At 41.7% G+C, this 19,857-nt stretch overlaps 5 protein-coding genes across 5 annotated transcripts; 1 reads left to right on the top strand and 4 right to left on the bottom strand.

Moving 5' to 3' along the window:
- Positions 1-7,482: 7,482 nt before the first annotated feature.
- On the bottom strand, positions 7,483-9,539 carry K444DRAFT_595396 (uncharacterized protein; the record flags this gene model as incomplete). Its single annotated transcript, XM_024878392.1, has 4 exons — positions 7,483-7,992; positions 8,064-8,505; positions 8,557-8,654; positions 8,711-9,539. The coding sequence occupies 4 exons, from the start codon at positions 9,537-9,539 to the stop codon at positions 7,571-7,573; spliced, it is 1,791 nt and encodes a 596-aa protein (XP_024732979.1). The 3' UTR covers positions 7,483-7,570.
- A 1,050-nt stretch (positions 9,540-10,589) lies between these two features.
- Positions 10,590-11,953, top strand: K444DRAFT_536527 (aldolase; the record flags this gene model as incomplete). Its single annotated transcript, XM_024875383.1, has 5 exons — positions 10,590-10,638; positions 10,705-10,889; positions 10,973-11,282; positions 11,345-11,498; positions 11,554-11,953. 5 exons carry the CDS (start codon positions 10,590-10,592, stop codon positions 11,951-11,953), a joined length of 1,098 nt encoding a protein of 365 aa, XP_024732978.1.
- A 646-nt stretch (positions 11,954-12,599) lies between these two features.
- K444DRAFT_536508 (uncharacterized protein) lies at positions 12,600-13,022 on the bottom strand (the record flags this gene model as incomplete). The annotated part of the gene is made up of 2 exons (XM_024875382.1): positions 12,600-12,839; positions 12,906-13,022. Coding segments are annotated over 2 exons (357 nt in total), but the record flags the coding sequence as incomplete, so codon positions are not given.
- Positions 13,023-15,827: 2,805 nt separating this feature from the next.
- Positions 15,828-16,505, bottom strand: K444DRAFT_484794 (uncharacterized protein; the record flags this gene model as incomplete). The annotated part of the gene is made up of 2 exons (XM_024873085.1): positions 15,828-15,963; positions 16,312-16,505. Coding segments are annotated over 2 exons (330 nt in total), but the record flags the coding sequence as incomplete, so codon positions are not given.
- Positions 16,506-17,487: 982 nt separating this feature from the next.
- On the bottom strand, positions 17,488-19,375 carry K444DRAFT_536533 (Bicupin, oxalate decarboxylase/oxidase; the record flags this gene model as incomplete). The annotated part of the gene is made up of 7 exons (XM_024875384.1): positions 17,488-17,729; positions 17,786-18,290; positions 18,347-18,467; positions 18,526-18,781; positions 18,884-18,926; positions 18,974-19,020; positions 19,093-19,375. 7 exons carry the CDS (start codon positions 19,373-19,375, stop codon positions 17,488-17,490), a joined length of 1,497 nt encoding a protein of 498 aa, XP_024732975.1.
- Positions 19,376-19,857: the final 482 nt, after the last annotated feature.

The following is a 19,857-nucleotide window of genomic DNA, read 5'->3' as shown; positions in this document are numbered from 1 at the left end:
GTTAATAATAAGGCATTTATATTCCTTAGTTAAGAATTTAGCCTTTTAGAGCTTTAGTTATTCTATCTTTATAAAATTATTAGTTCTAATAAATAGAGTATTATTAGTTTAAAGGCTAATAATTCCGAAGAATTACTTACTATAGAAAAGACAAGAGTTATAAGTTAATTATTCTATAGAAAGCTTATTAATATAGTAGAAATAATAAGTCTTAAATTAGTAGTTTCTAGCTTCCTATATATTATATAATAGTTTTATAACCTTTAGAACCGAATTATTATTTAGATTTAGCTTTCTAGTAAGCTTATAAAGTAAATTAATATAAAAATTATAGTTAAGTAAGGTTATTAATTAGATATAAGCTTGCGAGATATTATATAAATATAGCTCTATAGTATTTATTATTATAGTAGTAATACTAAGAATAATTCTTTAGCTAATATATTAAAAAATAGGTAATTATATTAATATTATATATTTCTTACTATTATTATAAGCCTAGATAACTAGTCTCAACTTCTTAAGCTCTCTCTTTATATCTTTATTCTTGATCTTATTAATAAACCGGGAATTAAAAATATATATTTCCTTTAGTATCTAAGATCTAGAAATAATCTTAAATATACTCTTTTCTAGAAAGCTAGTAATTTTAACTTAACGGGAGTTCTTATATAGGTTATTATCTTATAGGAATACCGTAATATCCGTATTCTTATAAGGATATCCTTTATTATACTTTAGTAAAATAGTAGAAATAATAGAAGAAATCATACCTATATTACCTTTGGCTTTATTATAGAATTCGGGAATAAGTTCAGGTTCGGAACTATTAGTAATAACTTTAATATCCCTTATATAAAAGGGCTTTATAGAGATTAAGTAAAAAGTAGTATTACTATATAGTAGAACTAGTATATAGTTCTTTCTATTAATAGCTACTAGCTTATATAGCCTATCTTAATTACTAGGTTAATTAGTATTCCCTTTATATTATATAAGAATATTCGAATTCAAGAGAAGTTTATAAATATTAGTAGTACTAGAACTATTTCGGATATTTAGGGTATTTATAATCTAATATCTAGCTTAAAGCTTCTAAATTTCTACTATTACTTTCTTGAATACTACTAATTACTATAATATAATTAGTAATAGAATATTATATTTAGTTATTTGGGATAAAGTACTATAAATTAAAAGAGTTAGGATAATACTATTAGGTCTAGCAGAATTATTAATAGCCTTAAAAGTTATTTGAAATATAATATCCTTATTAATTCTATTAATTTCGGCTATAATAATAAGATAAGTATATTAAATTAGGCTATAGTAATATTTTATAATTCCGACGGAATTATAAGCTTCTATAGAAATGATTTTAACCTTAGTTCCTATAGTATTTATAAGCTAAGTAAACTTCTTATTAGTAAACTGCTTTCTAGTATTTACTATAATCTAATTAGGAAGGCTTAAATAGGTATTAATCTAATATTACTTTAGGATATTTTAAGTATATAATATACTAATATTTTAAAGCTATTAGCTGGCTTAATATCTAGTACCTTTATTAATAATATAGAGTATAGACTTACTAGAAATATAGAAAATATTAATAATAATAGAATAATTAAAGCTAATATTATTTCTTAAATTAAACTTAAATTATTTCGGTAATTATTCGAATTTCTAGTATTATTTATAGTATTTTATAAAGTATTTAAAGGCTTCTATATTAATATTATAGCCTGCTTATTCTAGTATATTTTAAAGCTTACTAATAGATAAATAACTAAAATAATAGTATAAATATTATAATTTGATTTCTATAAAAAAGCAGGAGTTATAAGTAAAGAATTCGGAAATAAAGCTTTATAAAATAGTATTCTAAAATAAAAAAAAGTATTTAAAATATTATATTATAAATATAAAGCATTTATTAGAAATAATGAGATAATTAGTAAGATTATTAAAATAGACTTCTAGCTTATTTATATTAGCTAAGCTAAATAAAAATAAAATCTTTATAAATATAATATAGAATTATATTTATCTAATTAGTATTCTTACTATTATAAATCTAATAGAAAATATAAATCTAATACTAAACTAGATATTAACTTGATCTTTAGTAGTTTTATTAAGTTAGATACTATTATTAGTTTGCTATAAAGCTTGGAATTAGTTAGAACTAGTAATTAAGAATCTAGAAGCTCTAGTATTAATTATAATTTTATAAAAGTAATATATATTATATCTTAATATATTATTAATTATAAATATCTAGGTATTTTCTATTTATTTAATAAGTTTCAAGATATGGTTTTTATCTATTATCTAGTATATAAGAGAAAGGAAAGTAAGATTATTTATAAGGGTATTAGTTATAGGAATAATAGAAATAGGGGCTATAGGAATAGCTAGAAAGCTCTTAATAGAAATAAAGTAGGAATTAAAGTAATATTTCTTTCCTTTATTTATTTCTGCTAATAAGGCTTTAAAAGTATTACTTATTAGTTTATTCTTATTACTTTTATTATTCTCTTTTTCTTTAAATTCGGTAATATACTATATATAAGTATTACTAAAGTATTTATTAAAGTTATAGGTATTTCGGGATCTAAATTAATAAATATTTCTATTCTTAAATCAAGTCTTCTTAGTCTTTTATTTCTCTAGTATATATTTCTATAAGTAGTATTTAGATCTCTTATATATAAAATATAATTTCGGAGTATAATTATTATAGTTACGGGACTTAAAGTAATTATTACGGGTTCTAAAGTTATAACTAGGTCTATATTAATAATTTCCGAATAGATAGTAATTTAGAGAATTTTAAGAATAGTATTATTAATTAGTAAAGAGAATCTCGGTATTAATCTATTATTTCTTCTTATAAATAGTAATAGATAATTAGAGCTTATTAATAAGTTAGCTAAGATTAGGAAAAGAATCCGAAACTATATATTAATATACTAGTATATCTTAATAAGAAGTAATAATCTTATTATATAGAAATTTGGTATTTTATAGAATAAGTACTAGTTTATATTATAATTTATATAAGTTATTAATTAGTAACTAGATAAGCTTAAATATTGTTTTTTAAAGTATTAAGCTATTATAATTACTATTATAATAGTATTTTATTTATCTAAGTTTTAATATTAGAAACTAAGGACTTTAAAGAAGCTATAAATATTTATATAGGCCTTTTTATATATATATTAAGAGAACTAGTTATTATAAAAGTAATCTTATACTAGTTCTTTTAATATAGTAAGAAAAGCTCTTACTAATACCTCTTATAAAAGCTTTATATATTAGTAGATATTAAGGAAAATAGCAAGTTTTTAGTCGAAACTACTATTAGTTCTATTATATTTCTATATCTTAATATATATCTTTACTATTTTTCTAATTAGCTTTATAATAAGAGAGCTAGCTAAAGGGCTATTTAAAGATAGTAAAAGTAATAGAAGTAGTAGAAATCCGTTACTATTAGCTTTTTATAGTCTAGTACTAGTAAGAGTAATTATAGGTAATAAAGAAATATAAGTAATAATTAATTTAGTTTATTAATTTCTTATAATACTATTATTAAGAAATATATATAATAAAGTAATAGGACCTATATTAAGGTCTAGTCTAATAGTAATAATATTAGCTATAGTCTAGATATATTACTTTTCTTTCTAAATAGTATTAACTAAGAACTATATAATAGTAAGTCTCTTATTATTTTATTTAATATAAATATTATTATATTATAAAGTAGCTTATAATTTATATAGTATATATTAATCTAGATAATTAAATATTTTAAGATTAAAATTACTAAAATCCTCCTTAAATAATTCCCAGAGATTATTATTAGTTAACTTCTTTATCTTATACTAGAATGGTCTAGTATTAAGGTAGTTTAGGACTTCCTTATTACTATAGGTAATTAGGTTAATACTGCTTTTCTACTTCTTTACCTATATGTATTTATCCTATAGTTCTACTATACTAAACTCCTAGGGTCAAGCCCTTCTTAATATATATGTAATTCGTAATAAGAGAGGTTTAAAGATAAGGTAGTTTGTAGTAAGTTTATAGAAAGGGTTCGGTAGTAAAGGTATCCAGATATCTGGTTTAGATATTAGATATCTAGTTCAGATATCAGATATCTGGTTCAGATACCAGATGCCCCAGATATCTAGGAATATTAAGGGTATTAAAGTAAATATTTTGCCCTTAAATATTTCGTCTATAACGAGAAATTTAGGAAATAAAATATTATGATTCCGGGAAGGTCTGAAGCTCAAAGGACTTAATTTAATAGTAAAATCAAAGTAGTAGTTAAAGAGTTTCAAGGGCATATATAAAGTATATATTCCGGAGAGAGTATCCTATAAATATGGGTATTATATAAGTAGAAAAGATGGATTCCAAGAAGATAGTCTTGGGGCTAAAAGAAGTTAGCTTTAAAGAATAATAGATAATTAAATAGATAGATAGTTAAATAGCTAATTATTTATTAATTAATAAGAACTAGAGTCTTCTCTCTTAGGCTACCGGATACTTTATAGAGTTAATAAGTAATTTCTCCTTTTAATAGAATAATTATTAGTTCTTGGCAAGAGCTAGCTATTTTCTCTCTTAGGCTACCGGATACTTTATAGAGTTAATAGGTAATTCCCTCCTTTAATATAGACTAGTTTAATTTTGCTATAGGCTACCGGATACTTCTTTAGTTCAAAAGATTCTATTCTCTAATCTATATATATAAACTAATTAGTATTAGTTTACTAGTAATATATAGTACTATTATATAATTATAGAATGCTATTTATATAAGGTTAGTAAAGTTATTATTATTCAGAAGTAGGGATTATAGTATTATAGTATTAATATATAATCTCTAAATCTGCTAAGCCTAAAGGGATCTAGTTTACTAGTCAAATTACTAATGGAATGCGAGGTTATATAACCATATCCTGTATCCCATGTCCCATTACTCATGTCCCGTATCCCGTATCCCGTAACTACATATGTAACTCCCAAAGGAATAGCTATACTAATACTATTTTAAAGAATATTAAGATTAATTAAAGATTATTGAAATATTTTCGAATATATCGATTAAAAATAAGTAGATTTATAATTGAAAGGTTCTTAATTAGAGCTATAGTTATTGAGATATTTATATATAAAGTAAGAGAAAAAGTAAGTAACTTGAGGAAAATTACTTATTTATATATAAATTCTCTAGAATTTAGAAGATTCTTTAATACGCTTCTAATTAGATACAATCCCCTAATATTAAAGTATTTATTTATGAGAGGACTTATTTTTAGCTATTTTATTTATAATAATAAGATTTATAAGGTAGCGAGAAATTACTAGAAAATCGAATAGGTTCTAGTACTTTCGGCTCGCGCCGCTTCGCTTACCAAGTGGCGCAATACCCAATTTAGTAAGGAGGCCTTAATGGATACCGGATATTGGCTAGCCTAAACCTTATTTCAGCCTCATTTCGCTTTCGAACCTCCGAGCGCACGTGCACGGTTACGTGACTAAATAATTAAGTAGATTTTGACTTGATTTAATTCAATTTAGAGGCTATAATTAAATCAAACTAAATCATTTGACACACTGCGAGTCCAATAGCCCCAATCACCGACATCAGCTTCTATTCCTGGCCGCAAACTACCAAACCTGGAAATCAGATCACATAGCAAGGAAAACTCTCAGTTCAATTTCTAGATCACGGCCTACCTATCAAAACCGAGACCGCTGCCGTTGAAGGATCGAAGAAAAGGAGGTCCAGCAAGAGCTTGCACGAAGAATGATCGAGGAGACCTCCGAAACTTTCAAGAGACCTAACAATTGTATGTCGCACTTGGCGTCTCCTGGATTTTTGGGACCTTCTTGCTGATTTGTAATTTTCAGATATACCGACCTTTGTGCGAAATGTAGAGTTGGCTCTCAGGCTTCCAAGACAGCCGCAAATGCAAAAAGAAGCAATGTCTTGTGAGTCTCGTTTGTGTTTGTGTGCGCTCCTCTTAGGGCTTAACTAATGATGTAGTAGTTCTCGGGATCTTAAAGGATCGTTATTCTCCGACGAGAAAGGAGTTATGGCTGAGGTTTGGTTGAAGCTGCACTTGAATCCAAAATGTCGGATCGGTCCTTGTGACAATGTGTGTTCTTTAGAAGGGGGTATTTTTGAGATGGCAGTTGAACTCTAATCTCACTATCTTCGTCACTGCTACCTCATCGAGCTTTACCAAGGGTCCCTTATCGTCGTATATCGTGAACAACATTAGTCTTCCTCTTCATCTCCCCGACTTACGCATCGGGACTATCTCCCTTGTGTACAAAACGCCTACGACCCATGGGACTAGCCACATAACCAAAGAGCTTCAGTACTCCAAGAGCGCTTTCTGTCTCCAAGGTTCCTGATATACAGCGCGGGTACGCTATCTTGGTAATACCAAACCGAAGCACCACCGCACGGCATCGGCTCAGCACGTCTACTAGATTTATTCCTCAAGATCGCGGGCACACCAGCCAATTCTCAGGAGGCGTGGCAATGGAAAACAAAGGTTCAGAACAACAGTTCCGAGACCCTGAAAGCCATTTGGACCTAAGTCTCGCTGGATTACTATCGCCGCGTTCTTACCTATTGCCGCGACAGACTGCTGACACTTTCCGGTCTTGCCAGGAAATTTCGCGATTTGACAGGTGACTTGTATCTCGCCGGTCTTTGGAAGGAAACGCTTTGTTTGGGGCTGATGTGGCATCGTCCTTATCCGCTTTGATATCGACCGTCCATATTCATAGCCCCGACCTGGTCATGGCTGATTTTCCGACTCCCAAGGGCCAATCTACTGCGTACACAGCATCTCAATGGAACATCCTTGCCCGCTTGTAGAGATTCTTGAGGTTGGGACAGTTACGGTGCGGCCGGATAAGACAGGGGCTGTTTCGAGTGGGAAAATCACGCTCTGTGGTCACATAAAACAAGCTCGACGGAAAGGCACTAACGAGCTTTGGGGAGCAGTTGGTGAGCAACGAGTCGGTTTTGCTCTGTTGGATTTTCAACCGGAGCTTGTGGAGGCTGCCGATGGCTCATTGTGGTACTTGCGGATTATTGAATATAAAGGCTTGCTCCTAAAGCCTTCTGGAAAAAATTATCACGTATTGGAGTATTCGTTTTCGATTTGGATGGAGATGCGGGGATGCCAGGGAAACATGGTTCAAAGATAGCGAACTGCTGACCTTGACGCTTGTATAGAGTCTATTTTTGAGATAGTCCGTCGCAAACCCTTTGCACCAAGCATGGTTCAATGCTCAAATTGTAACAGAAGTCGATTTCTTGTACAGAAGACAAATCCTAAATGCAGTTTCCTCGGGTTGGGACAATTGTCGCATTCAACTGTGACTAAAACTGTTGAATTCTGCGGCCATCGCATCTGGCCATTGCATTTGGCTGTGATCCAAGACCTTACCTTACCTCCCTCACTCCCTTGCCCGCCTCACACCCCGTACTTTCCAATTTCCCCCCAATCCACTTCAAACCTAATTAATGCCAAGCCCCAGCCTCTCCCATATTCCTCCCCTCAAACCCCTCAAGATGATACAACGGTTCCAAACTCGCCTTCCCCTGAAACAGAACATGCCGTTTCACAGCCCACGGCAGCCAGGTGAAAGAATAATACGCTGCGTGTCGACGGGTCGGGACGCCGAAGATGTAATCTAGTTCTTCGAGAGTGCGTTGCTTAGTCTCGGGGAGGAAGAAAAAGATAATGACGAATGCTAGCATATTCAAACCCGCGTAGAAACCGAATGCTCCACTGGGAGTGATCCCGGCCAGCAAAGAAGGGAAAGTCAGGCCTAGGATACTGGAGAGCGCGTTGTTGACGAAGATGCATGACGCGGCGCCGATTTCGCGGTGCGAGAGAGGGAAGCATTCTGCTGCGTAGACGTTCGGGACGGGACCAATACCTGAAATTTGTTTTGTTAGTGAGTAATCTTAAACGGGCTCGGAAAAGGGGTAAATTAAGCGATTTTCCTACCGGGTGAGTAAAACGCCGTAAAAAGATAAACAAAGAAAGCAATAAGTGGCAATCTCGCCGCCGATTCTTCTGGTAGCAGAAAACAGCATCCTCCAGCAACCAAGCACCATGCCATATTCGGGAAAGTGAAAAGGAGGAGATTACGGCGGCCAAAGGTATCAATTGTCCATATAGCTGGGAAAGCAAAGACGAAATTCACGAGTCCGAAGCCGAAGGATGCGAGGAGGGTGTGTTTGCTGTCATATCCCGCTTGTGCGAAGATGGTCGAGGAGTAGAAAGCCATGATGTTGATTCCGGAGAACTGCTGGGCGGTCATCACGATAGCGCCGCCTATTGTGGCGCGCCGGATTCGCGGGACGGTGAAGAGTTCGGTGAAGCGGGTGAGGAAGGAAGAGCCGCCGAAGACTTCTTCTTCGACGATGAATTGGTTGTATGCGTAATACTGGATATTGTTTAGTTGATAGATTATGGGGAGATAGGGATTGGAACATACTAGGTCTCGTGCTGCCATGACTTCGGTGTTACGGAGACGGCAGAAGGACTCGAATGACTCCTTGATGCGGTACTTCTTCAGAAGCCAACGTGGAGACTCTAATGTTTATTGGAATCATTGAATTTGAGATGTTGGTGGTTGAGGGGCGACGAACCTGGGCAGTACCAGACGAGGATCAGGATAGGTATGGCAGGAGCAAAAGCAGCACCGAGCTGAAACCTCCACGCCAACCTCCCAATATCATGAAAAATTAGATTCGAGCAAAACCCAACCAAAATCCCGAACGCAACCCAGAGTTGGAAACTCATAACAAGTCCGCCTCTTATCGTAGCGGGCACCACCTCAGAAGTCATGATCGGAATAGTAGTGATCTTGATTCCCAGCCCGATCCCCATGATGAGACGTGTAAGTAGTAGGCCCCACCAATTCTGCGTGAACGCTTGGGCGAGAACAGGAAAGACGCAGAAAAGGCCCGTGAAGAATATGACGCCGCGGCGGCCCATCATGTTGTTCAGTGGATCGGCAGCCCAGGCTGCAAAGAGCCCGGAGATCGTGGGTGCTGCATTAATGAAACCCACTAGCCATGTATTATGCGCAATGCCAAACTCCTCGGGAAAGGAAAGATTGGCCCCGTTGGCACCGGTGTTGTCCCATCCTTGGACGGCAGAGCCGAGTGAGCAGAGACCGATAGTGAAGTATAGAGTGCGAGGAAGATGCCACTTATGAGTTACCTCGCGTCGGAGATGTCTCTTGTCTTCTTCGTCAAGTTCGTCGATGCTTTCGAAACTATCTGGATTCTGTGCCACGAGTGCCCCCTTTTCGAAGATGGAGAGTTTGTCGGTGAGTTCGTAGCTGGCGCAGAAGGAAGCTACACGTGCAAGGAGGTCCTGTTTTGAGATTCCGGCTAGGGGGTTGCAGATTCTGGGAATAATCAGTATGTGGAATAATTTGGAAGAAGGGGTGATGTGGGCGTTACTTTGCATTAACGTTCTGCTGAAAGTCAACATTGATGCGGTCTTTGAGATCCTCGACATGCTCGAGGAGTGTCGTGTCCTTTTTCAAGGTAAGTTCTGAAGAAGGGTGTGCCATGATTGGCGTCTGTCTGCTACAGATCAGGAGAAGTAACTAGCAGTGTAGACTGAGCTTATATATCTGTGAAAATGAATCGGTAATTTAATTGTAAGCTGGCAATAACAGAAATGAGGTGATTTAATAGTTTCTTGAAAGCCGGGGAACCCCTCATTGTCTCGGATACGTCTCCGAATCGCAGCATAAGACTTGGAACCGTTGTTGTGGAGAAGGCTGCCACTTCAGTTGGGATCTCCACACCCCAGAAAGACCCCCGGGTTCCCCAGGATTCCCCCGCTATGCCCTGTGTGCGTGGGCTACAACAGTGAATTTAGGTATTCCAAATTTAGTAAGAACATTCTAATAGCATGTCTGTCCTGTACAGGTGGTCCATTAGCTCGCCAAGGATAGGAGAGTTGGCGGGTTCCGCACCACATTGACCTGTGTAGTGCACTCGGATAGGTTCAGCCACTCGGGAATGCCAAGGAACTTTATTCGGAATATTGCGTGGTGTCCTGTGTGCAGCAAGATTTCGGCCTTGTTGACCTGCACAGTGAGCAGTCCACCCTCGACATGCTCAGCCACTCGGCCAAGGATGGGGGTTGGAGGCCCTGAACAGGTCACTACACGATGCCCTGTGTGCAACACAGTCAGGTGCGCTAGTACGCTGTACCTGCTGTTCGGACTAAGTTGTGGGGAGTCAGTCGCCTGTTGGCATCCTATCACAATAAAGGTGGGTACGGGGCCAAGTCCGTCTTCGGATAATGATCACCACCACCCCCATTACCCCTCTCTGCCCTGTGTGTGGCATTTTTAACACCTGTGCAGGCAAAGAGCACTGATCATGTGATAAATAATTATTGACAACTCTTATAAAAGTCTTGACCATGGAAATATAATTAGAAAATGAATTGACTCCACCCAAAATCCATTTATTGTTTCCTGCAAGAAAGTAAACCAACAAGATGGGGAGCGTCGGAACGATTACCTGGCTCGAGAAGCTGGAGGAGCAGCGTATGCCTAGTCTCCTATTTAAGTTTTTCCCCAGAAGAAACGCAATGTGAGTTCTAACTTTTGAAGTGAACGTCGATGTCGACTCTATGGATCCGACATTCGCGAAGAGTCTCCCTTTCAAACCACACAACCAAACAAGCAACCAACTCCTCGTCAACGAGCAGATGTCCATTCCCGAAAACCGCGAAATGTTCCTGCAAGCCGTGAGGGAATACAAAGACAAGGGGTGGGAAGCAGTCCTGGACAGAATCGTATGCTCTCCGCACACCCATCCCAGCTTTTCTCCCCATCGGATCAAAACCTCGTGAGCCAAGCTTACACAAAGGCCTCACAGAGCGTTCTCCTTTGCGCCCAAAACATCGATAACATCCAGGGACGGGTCCTTCTCCAAACCTCGCCTTTCCACGCATATGATATAGAGAAAGTGGTTGCACATGCTCGCAGCTACGCTCGTGAGTTCGAGCAGGTCGGCATTTCCAAAGATCGGTTCTGCATCAAGATCCCATGCACTGGACCCGCCATGAACGCGGGACCTATTCTTCTCAAAGATGGCATTCGGACACTGGGAACTTCTCTATTCGGTTTGCCGCAGGCTATCGCAGCTAGCCAGGCTGGATGTCTTTACATCAGTCCTTACTACAATGGTCCGTTTCAACATGATCGGAGTTTTTTTGAATGACATATGCTGATGGGAGATTGTATGTAGAAGTCCGAGCACATGCTGATTTGAATTTGTGGCCCAATGTCGAGGATCCTGCAACACAGCACACCATGTCCGCGCGAATGGTGCAGATTCTCGAGACGTATAAGCGTCTTTACAAGGAGACTGGAAAGGAACAGCCAATGGTGAAGTCGGCCAGGTATCTTGTTCCTCCTCAAGCAATATATGTCGGGAAACTGACTTGGTGTGACTAGTTTCATATCCCCAAAGGAAGCAATGGCAGCCGGAGAAATGGGTTGCCACCACGCCACCATCTCAGCGGATGTTCTCACACAACTCAGCAAGCTCTCTTACGACGGCAGCAAGCAACCAGGAGAAGGTATACCGAAGCCCATGCACCCATATCTCAACGCAGGCCCAACTCCGAGCCGTCTTGCAAAATTGTCGAAGACCGATCCGTTGGCAGCAGCCGACTGGGATGGAAAACTTGCAAGTACCGGCATCGACTACCTGGCAAATAATGGAGCGGAATTGCAGAAGGCTATCGAGGCCGATCCGATCACGAAGACGCGTTTGTATGAGGCTCTTGAGCTGTTTAAGGGTGGAGAGCTCAGGAGCAAGGCTGCGATTGAGGGGGCGATGGAGTTGGTATAATGTACCTGGACCGTAATTTTGGCTCTCGTTCCTGTATGTGGATCAGATAGATGGAATGCACAGGATATAGTATCTCGCGGTTCGCAGTTGTTGTCAAATGATGTCCGAATCTCTGTGCCTAAAGCATGTATCCAAGATTGGGCTCATCATGTGTTGGCACAATATAATGTCTCATTTGTGGCGGCGAAATAATAAGATCGCGCAACGTGTCTCGATGCATGTTCAAATCTGCAAAGCTACTCGAGATTGGTGGGGCATCCATGTTCGATACCAGAGATAGATCGTATCCACCATCGTCCAAGAAGGAGAACGGATCCACGCCTGGCAGCATTGTCTGCTGTGTTGGACTTCCATTTGCGTCCATCAAGCTACCTGGTATTCCCATTAAGTGATTCATGTCGGGGTGAAATGGTTGGGGTCCAGAGTGAGGATGGATAGGAATCTGTTCTGGCAAATTGAAACCCATGTTCGTGGAAGTACTTGGAGCTGCTTGTGGAAAGGAAAACGACCGTGGTGAATCTCTCCGCTCCTCCATCTGCGGTCTTTCTGCACTATGGCCATCACCATCGTGGTCGTCTCCCGTCCCATTGTCGCCAAATCCTCCAGGAAATGTCCCAAAAACTTCTTGATCAACCTTCAACATTGCTAGCACAGCATCCCCGACTGGCTTGACTTGGCTTGAGCCCATGCCAGATCCGTATTGCTCACGCCAGCTGTTGACCTCGACAATGAGTTGGATGTTCTCAGCAAGAATGGCTTGTACCTCACTGGCAGCAGCGAGACACGTAGCACGCTGTGCCCTGAGATGCTGTATACCTTCGTGGACAATGAGGGACTTGGACAGGCGACGAACCGGCGCGAGCGCTGGGATCAGCCGTGCGAGGTCCTGTCAGATTAATTGGAATCTGAAGTTAGAATGGTGAGGGGGTTGAGATAGGGAAATGATGCTCACGAGGAAGCTTTCATTCAGGGCTTCTCGTCGTTGTTTCTCAATCACACGATGGGAAGCTCTCTCGTCTGTAGTGAAGGCTCGAATCCTCTTCTTGCCTCTTCGTTTGGTGTTGCCCATGTAGGCAGAAGGGCTGCCAGATACGCTTTCTGATGCTGGGGGCATTGTTGTTGACTGAAAACTGATGTATAGAAACTTCTTGGCGTAGACGTAGTCCCAACACCACGGGCGTGAATAGGTTCTAGAGTGTTGGGGAAAGACAGGAGATGGCCGTGGGCATGAAAAATGGCATGCTTGGCTTCACTCGAGTAGGAGTAGTGCATGGCAGCATGAGTGGGGAAGTGCATTAGTTCTACCCCGCAGTCGCCGACGAAGCCCGCAACTCTAGCCGAGATGAGCTTACCAGAGAGGCCCCTCTGATTTCTCTACCCAAGTCTTCCGTATAGAACAGGGAGCCACAATACCAGGTGTTGGCTCGACACACCTTTGTATGTATTTCACCAATGCGACACGATTGTAATGGAAGGTTCAAGTATATCACGTGACCTATCAAATTGTATTTTTTGGGTCAAACTGAGCTATCTTTGATCTAGAGAGTGCAGTTGAACCGGCAGCTCTAAATATTGTCTCTTCCATACTGTGAGCTTCTTTCACGTGTACCGTAGCTTTCTTATATCCCTGTGGCACCCTGTCACGTGCCTTCGGCGCGCGACACTATATAGCTCTTTGCTCTATATTACATGATTAAAGCAAGTGAGGATATAGGCTTCGTTTTTTGTCCTGGCAACGACGTGCTATAGGCATATTAGACCTGAGAAACAGTGGAAGCAGTGAATATAGAAGTAAAAGGCGGTGGGCTGAAGGTAATTTGACTAGGAGACGCGACCGCGCGCAGTACTAATTAACCTTACATAACCTCTTACTAGTACGCATCAAAAGCCTTTTCCCCTACGATTTGGCCGAACGCTATCTGACATCAACAAAAGCCTCAAAAGGGGCTCTCAAAGCTTTTATTGCCCCTAACGCAAGCCCTATCGAAACCCCTCTCGAAGCCCAGAAGGCTTTTGTCTGGCCGAACGGGCCCTGCGCCCTGAACCACGTGAGATCGGCACGCAGGTGCTGCGGGGTCACGTGTCATGCAACACCTTCTTAAGCGTCTACGATTGGCCATTATGAGAATAATATTTCCAAGGATGTGTTGGTACCAAACAGATAAGAGTGTCCTGTGGTATCTTTAGGGATTTCCTGGTAATTTTGTAACAGGTGGTGAGATGTAACACAGGACGAGAAAACATGGCGCCTAGGAACCGCATATTTCTTTTCACCTTAATCCCGCCACTGCAGTTAGTGGTATCGTTAATAGAGAGGAACTAGTCATGTGCGGGTCAAATATCTCTTGGGCCTGCTTCGGGGGTTGCCCTCCTTAGACGTGGGCACACGCCACCCTATTCGAGTGTTCCGTTTCAACACCGGTTCTTTATTCGAGCCCGGGTCATTCTCGGTGGTACCAAATCTACATACGTTGGGCTCTAGGCACGGTAATATGTATTGCCCAGGCCCGCTCATTACGCTGGTCTACATCGTCTGATAATGAATCGTCTAGTCAATCCTAAACACTGTGCTTTCGTAGTCTGTCTTCCGAATCTCTCCACTCATGATACCAACAACAAAGCAAGACCCGAGCAATCGCCACGTACCACCACACTTGCGGAGCACAAGGGGAACAGAAAGTCCATGAAGCTGCACAATCGCGTCTCCCGGCTCCGTAGCTTCATCGCCAAAACCCAGATACCCTTTCCTAGTTCTGAAGAACGCCAACGATGGGTACCTTTGCCGCACCATTGCTATAACCATCGGCGCTCGATAAAGTGGGCTTACAAAGGTCCCTCCTTTAAGTACTTGCAGGAAAGGAGGTCCCATGAGCGCGGAATGTTCTGCAGCCGGCCGATCCTTCTTTCCCATGAAAAGCAAATCCAATGCAATACTTGTGTTTACCCCTCCAGGGTATTCCACTTCGACAGCGTCCGGGTACGCCATTCTGGCAATAGCCATGAACCACGCCAGGAATTGAGGGGAATTCAATGCGAAGTCGGTAAAGTCGTCTTCTGATATCTCGACATCCGGTGGTAGCAGCGGAGGAACGATCTCGGCGACATGGCCAACGATCTTGCCCGTTACAACGACACGGTTCATGTTGTTCTCTAACGAAATGGATGGCTTAAAGGCTTGGCTGTGCTCAGACACATCCGGGCAAATGGCGAGATGGTGGTCTCCAGGAACTGAAAAGTCGGGCACCCACGAAGGTATTGTGACTTCATTCCGTGCGGACCCGCAATGGGCGAGAATGTTGAGATCGCCGGCTTCTTGGAGGATGTGGATGGTAGTTTTCTTGAATACCTCGGAGACCGGCAAGGCGTAGTCGATGGGGATCGGGCTTTTCTCCCCTCGCACGTCCTCGTAGATGCCTAAGAATGCGTATACCTTGTCCCGGGGTTCCGATGCCTTAAATCTCCGGCCTGTTACCAGAAGATCAAGCAAAGTCATCTTGGCATCCCCAAGCCTAGATTTAGCCAGCTCCCCCAAGACGTCAAGGGTCTTGTTATAGAGCGACGGTATGGCGGCTTGCCTGTACATGCCCATGGCCCATAACATACAATAATGGACAAACTTCATGTCCTCGAAAGACACTCGAGAGGGGCCGACCCATAATTCCATCGTGGCACGCGGTGTGCTTGCCTCTTGGAGAATCCACGACCGTGACCACCACTCGTTCGACCCCAGACATTTGATCGTGTCAAGTACATTTTCGGGGATTACGGTCGGCGAGGAACCATTGAAATGGCACCTCATGCTCTCTGCGCAACGAGCGTACCGACGATAGGCTTCGGTTGCAAGGTAAGGATAGTCATGGCAGGTACACCCTGTCCCCAGCCAGCGGACAATTCGCTTGGCTTCTTTGTATATATCCCGCATGATGGCCACTTGTGCATTGCGCTCTCTCACGTTCTCTTGGTTTATACATAAGGCGTCTATCCACAAGTACCCAATGGGAGCATGGGAGCTAGAATCCGTAAGCTAGGTGGAAAGGATCAGCTGGGTCCTTTGCTTAAACACAGCCCAACTTCTCCTCACAACCCACCGCTCCGGACTTGCCTTTTTGATGCTGTCTACCAATGTATGCATTGATTTCCCCAGCATTCCTTTGGGCCATGATGTACGAGAAGTCCCTTCCTTTCGGCTAGGCTCAGGCCAGGGGCTCGGGTCGGATAAATATTGCAATGCATCATTCATGTTGTACGCCATACCAGGGCCCAGCTGATCCCCCGTTGAATGAGGAGCCACCATTTCCCAGAGCATGTCGGGGGGGTAGAAATACGACCTCTTGCCGCGTTTTTTCTGCCGCCACGACGATGCAGAGCCGCTGGGATAGGAGTTCATATCGTCTCGCGCGTGACGCAAAAACCGGGCCAAGTTTAGTCGTACGGTTTTGGAGAGCCCGTTCAAACTGATTTCCTTCTCGTTGTCCTCGGCCCCCCACGTGTAGGAAAGTGCCGTAAAAGGGGGACAGTCTCTGAGCTTGTAGGTTTCTATCTCGCATTGGATGGGCGCATAAAGAGGAGTCGAGTTTGAATCTGGTCCGCCGCCCAGCGGGAATTCTTTGGCGTTGGGTGCCTTCTGGACGCGGAGAAGGCGTATTTCGCCTGGTTGAAGGGCATCCTCCTGGTACTCGAATCGTGCCATGTGGCCTCGGAATCGTCACGGGTACCTAGTTGAGGAGACTTGATTCCGTCTTGGTACAGTAGCTTTCACCGGCCGTTGGTGGGGTGAGAATTGGATGAGTTCCTCCACGTATGGCGTGCTGAAGAGAATCAGTCAAATTTTCCGTGGTGTAGTTACGAGTTACGAGCCTGGTGGCGTAAGTCGGCGTTTTTAGCGATGTTTTCAGGCCTCCGCACAGCGAAGTCGTTAACTTCACTTCGCGATAATTAAATAACTATAAACCGGATTTCATCAAAACTCGATCGCATTAAGGAAAAGAAGATAGATTGAGTTTCAAGATCTTATTTAAAGTTTTTATGATATAAATTAAAATTGTTGAAATTCTCTTCAGGGCCCTCTTTAGCGAAATACGCTAAAAACACAGACTCATGCCAGCAGCCTCGTTAGCTGGGCTCCGGACCTTGCCCCCCAAAATGGCGGGGTGCAGACATCCTTCAACAAATCAGACTTTTCAACTTCCACTCTCCTGGTAAACGGACCCCAGCTAATCGCCGCAAAACGCGAACACGCGTGTATTGACCAAAAGAGGTTAGACTACCAGAGCTGCAGACCTGCTTCACGTGATAAGACTATCATTTACCATATGCTACTCGAACTCCAGTACTCCACAGCAACTTCATTATTGCGTAATGCAACAAATCACCGAATACCTACCCTTGTTGTCTTAAGTAAGATAGAAAGGCCAAAAAGTTAAACGAATGTCTTTATTTTATTTAAGTTCAAAATAATTCAAATGTTGCACTACCCCCTTCCCTTTCAGCTGCTTCCTAACAATCCCACCCGTTATGTTCGTCATAATATGGCACTAGGCTTTGGTCGTGGTAGAGATGGCTTTCGCAGTAGATTTGGAAGGTTTCGGGGTCGAGGGCTTGGTCGTGGCTGTAGACGTGACGCTAAGTGATATGGCGGCTGTGGTAGCTACCACTGGCCCTTGAACAATATACTGCTTTGCCTTGCTGAGGCTGGCTAGGGTGGCATTGCTGAGATGCAAAGTGTCTTGGGCAATCTGTTTGGGGGTGAGAGCGAGCCACTGTCCCAGGGCAATATCTAAAATGCATCATCAGCATTGCATCAATTGTTCAGATAAATAAGGTCCGGATTACCAGAAAAGTGGTCTGCCTGAAGTACCTCAACAAACACCACATCTTCAGTTCCAACATTCTCCACGTAGTGCGTCATGGCCTTAGGAATATAACCGCAGTCACCAGCGCGATAGTCGAAAGTCCGAGCATTTCCTTCTGCAGCAAAGACTGAGATGCGAGCCTTTCCGGCGAGGAAGAAGTTCCACTCATCGCTCGTCGTATGCCAGTGGATCTCCCGTATAGCTCCTGGCTTGACCGTGACCAGTGCAGCGGAGAATTTGGTTGCAATGGGGAAATTTGTGGGGTCGATAATTTTCACACTCCCCCCTGCTACTTCCATAGGCTTTTGCTCGGAGAAATGATAAGAAAAAGACGACGCTTTTGGAATTATACCAGCTGTGACTGTGACGTTCTGTTTGGTGATGTCGGTCGGGGCTGGAGTTCCAGGGAAAATGAAAAGCTCATTCGGAGGGATATTGTCGAAAGCTGAAACATTCAGGTTCAAGTTCTTGGAAAGTACTTCTTTCTATGCAAACATCAACTGTGGAAACAATAGAGCATTTCATCTGGCACACTGCTTACCGGATTATGGGCGAATACTTCTGATGCGAGGAATGTGTTATCTTCAGAGAAACTTCCATCGTCGAAAACGAGAAGAAATTCGCAGCCGCCACTAAGCCCTTGTAAGGAGTGCGGAATTCCACTTTAATCGTGTCAGCATTTTTAGGATCCACCAATCTAGCCGCTGGCATGCTACTTACGCGGGAAAGAACCAAACATCCCCTTTACTGAGGTCATCGACGAAAGTGCGCCCGTTTTCATCAATGGCTTGGATTCGGACCGTCCCGTTGAGAATAAGTGCCCACTCAGCAGCTTTATGCCAGTGCAACTCTCTGTACGCTCCAGGCTCCAGTCTCATGTCTACTCCAGCCATTGCAGTCGCAGCCGGGAGAACCCCAACATTTTGCTGACGGGACCACCCAGCGCCACTTTGACCTAGTCTGCATCTGTTAGAAACTCTGCGGCGTTGTCAAGATATGAGCAGAAGCATACTTAGCGTGACTAAGACCTGTGTTATAGTTAGAACTTGCATCCATGCCACTGAAAGTGGAAACATACCCATGGGCCACTGCGCGTTCGCGACGTCACCATGATCCGTTCCCTACTATTATCAATATAGTATTTCAAGGAAAGGCAAATAGTACGCACTGGCGGTGCTAGCTTATCACTGTTAATCCTGTCATATTCACTCGCACCTAAATGCTTCAAGTCAGCAACGTGCCTTCCAGTGGCGATTTGTTTAAAGGGGGACATTTGGGTGTATTTACGAGGTCCTGGGCCAGTTCCACCCTTTGTACCCCGAATTGGTTGGGGATTTGCAATGTTTTCAAAGTCCAAATATGCACCAATATTCGCGTCAGAAGTTTGTCCTGGAGCAAGACTATACTGGATGTTGTTGGTGTTCTCGTTGACAAGTGTGTTTGAAGGGCTATATCCGAGCAATGGGCTCAGAGAGCTTGCAGTGGCAACTGGTGCTGCGAATCCTGTCCCGACGTGCGAGGTGAAAGCCAAGATTGACAGGGCCAAACTGATCGAGTGCGAGTTGGCCATTGCGATTTGTGCATTTAATTTGTTTTGATGCTGAAGCGATGGAAATATCAAGTTGGTATTGAGGTAAGCTTGAGATCTAGAACGATGAGGATGCCTTTTCGCTGTGATGAAGGAGCATTTATAGATATATCTCGAGATTTGGATAGCTTCTTGAAATAGACTTTTAGATAAAGTTGACACCTCTACTATCAGGTAAAGAAGAAGTTGCTTTATTTAGCACGTTCATGGTGCTTGGTTTACTCTCCTCGGCCTCCTCACGTCTATTTCAGGACTTTGAGGGCATTCTAGGACATGTTTAAACCAGCCTTCCCAGCCCGGGTGACTATCAGGAGCAGAAGGAGACTCATCCTAGAATTTCACAATCGCACTAGATGCTCTCGGAGCTAAGTCGGCATCCCAAGGCCCGATCGCAAAGGTTGGTGTTATTATTAGAATGAGGATGGATGATGGAATTGGGATCATTGCGTCTCAAAACCAAACTA

Source organism: Hyaloscypha bicolor (assembly GCF_002865645.1).
Source record: "Hyaloscypha bicolor E unplaced genomic scaffold K444scaffold_122, whole genome shotgun sequence".
Taxonomy (NCBI): domain Eukaryota; kingdom Fungi; phylum Ascomycota; class Leotiomycetes; order Helotiales; family Hyaloscyphaceae; genus Hyaloscypha; species Hyaloscypha bicolor.
This window is presented reverse-complemented; position numbering and strand designations above follow the sequence as displayed.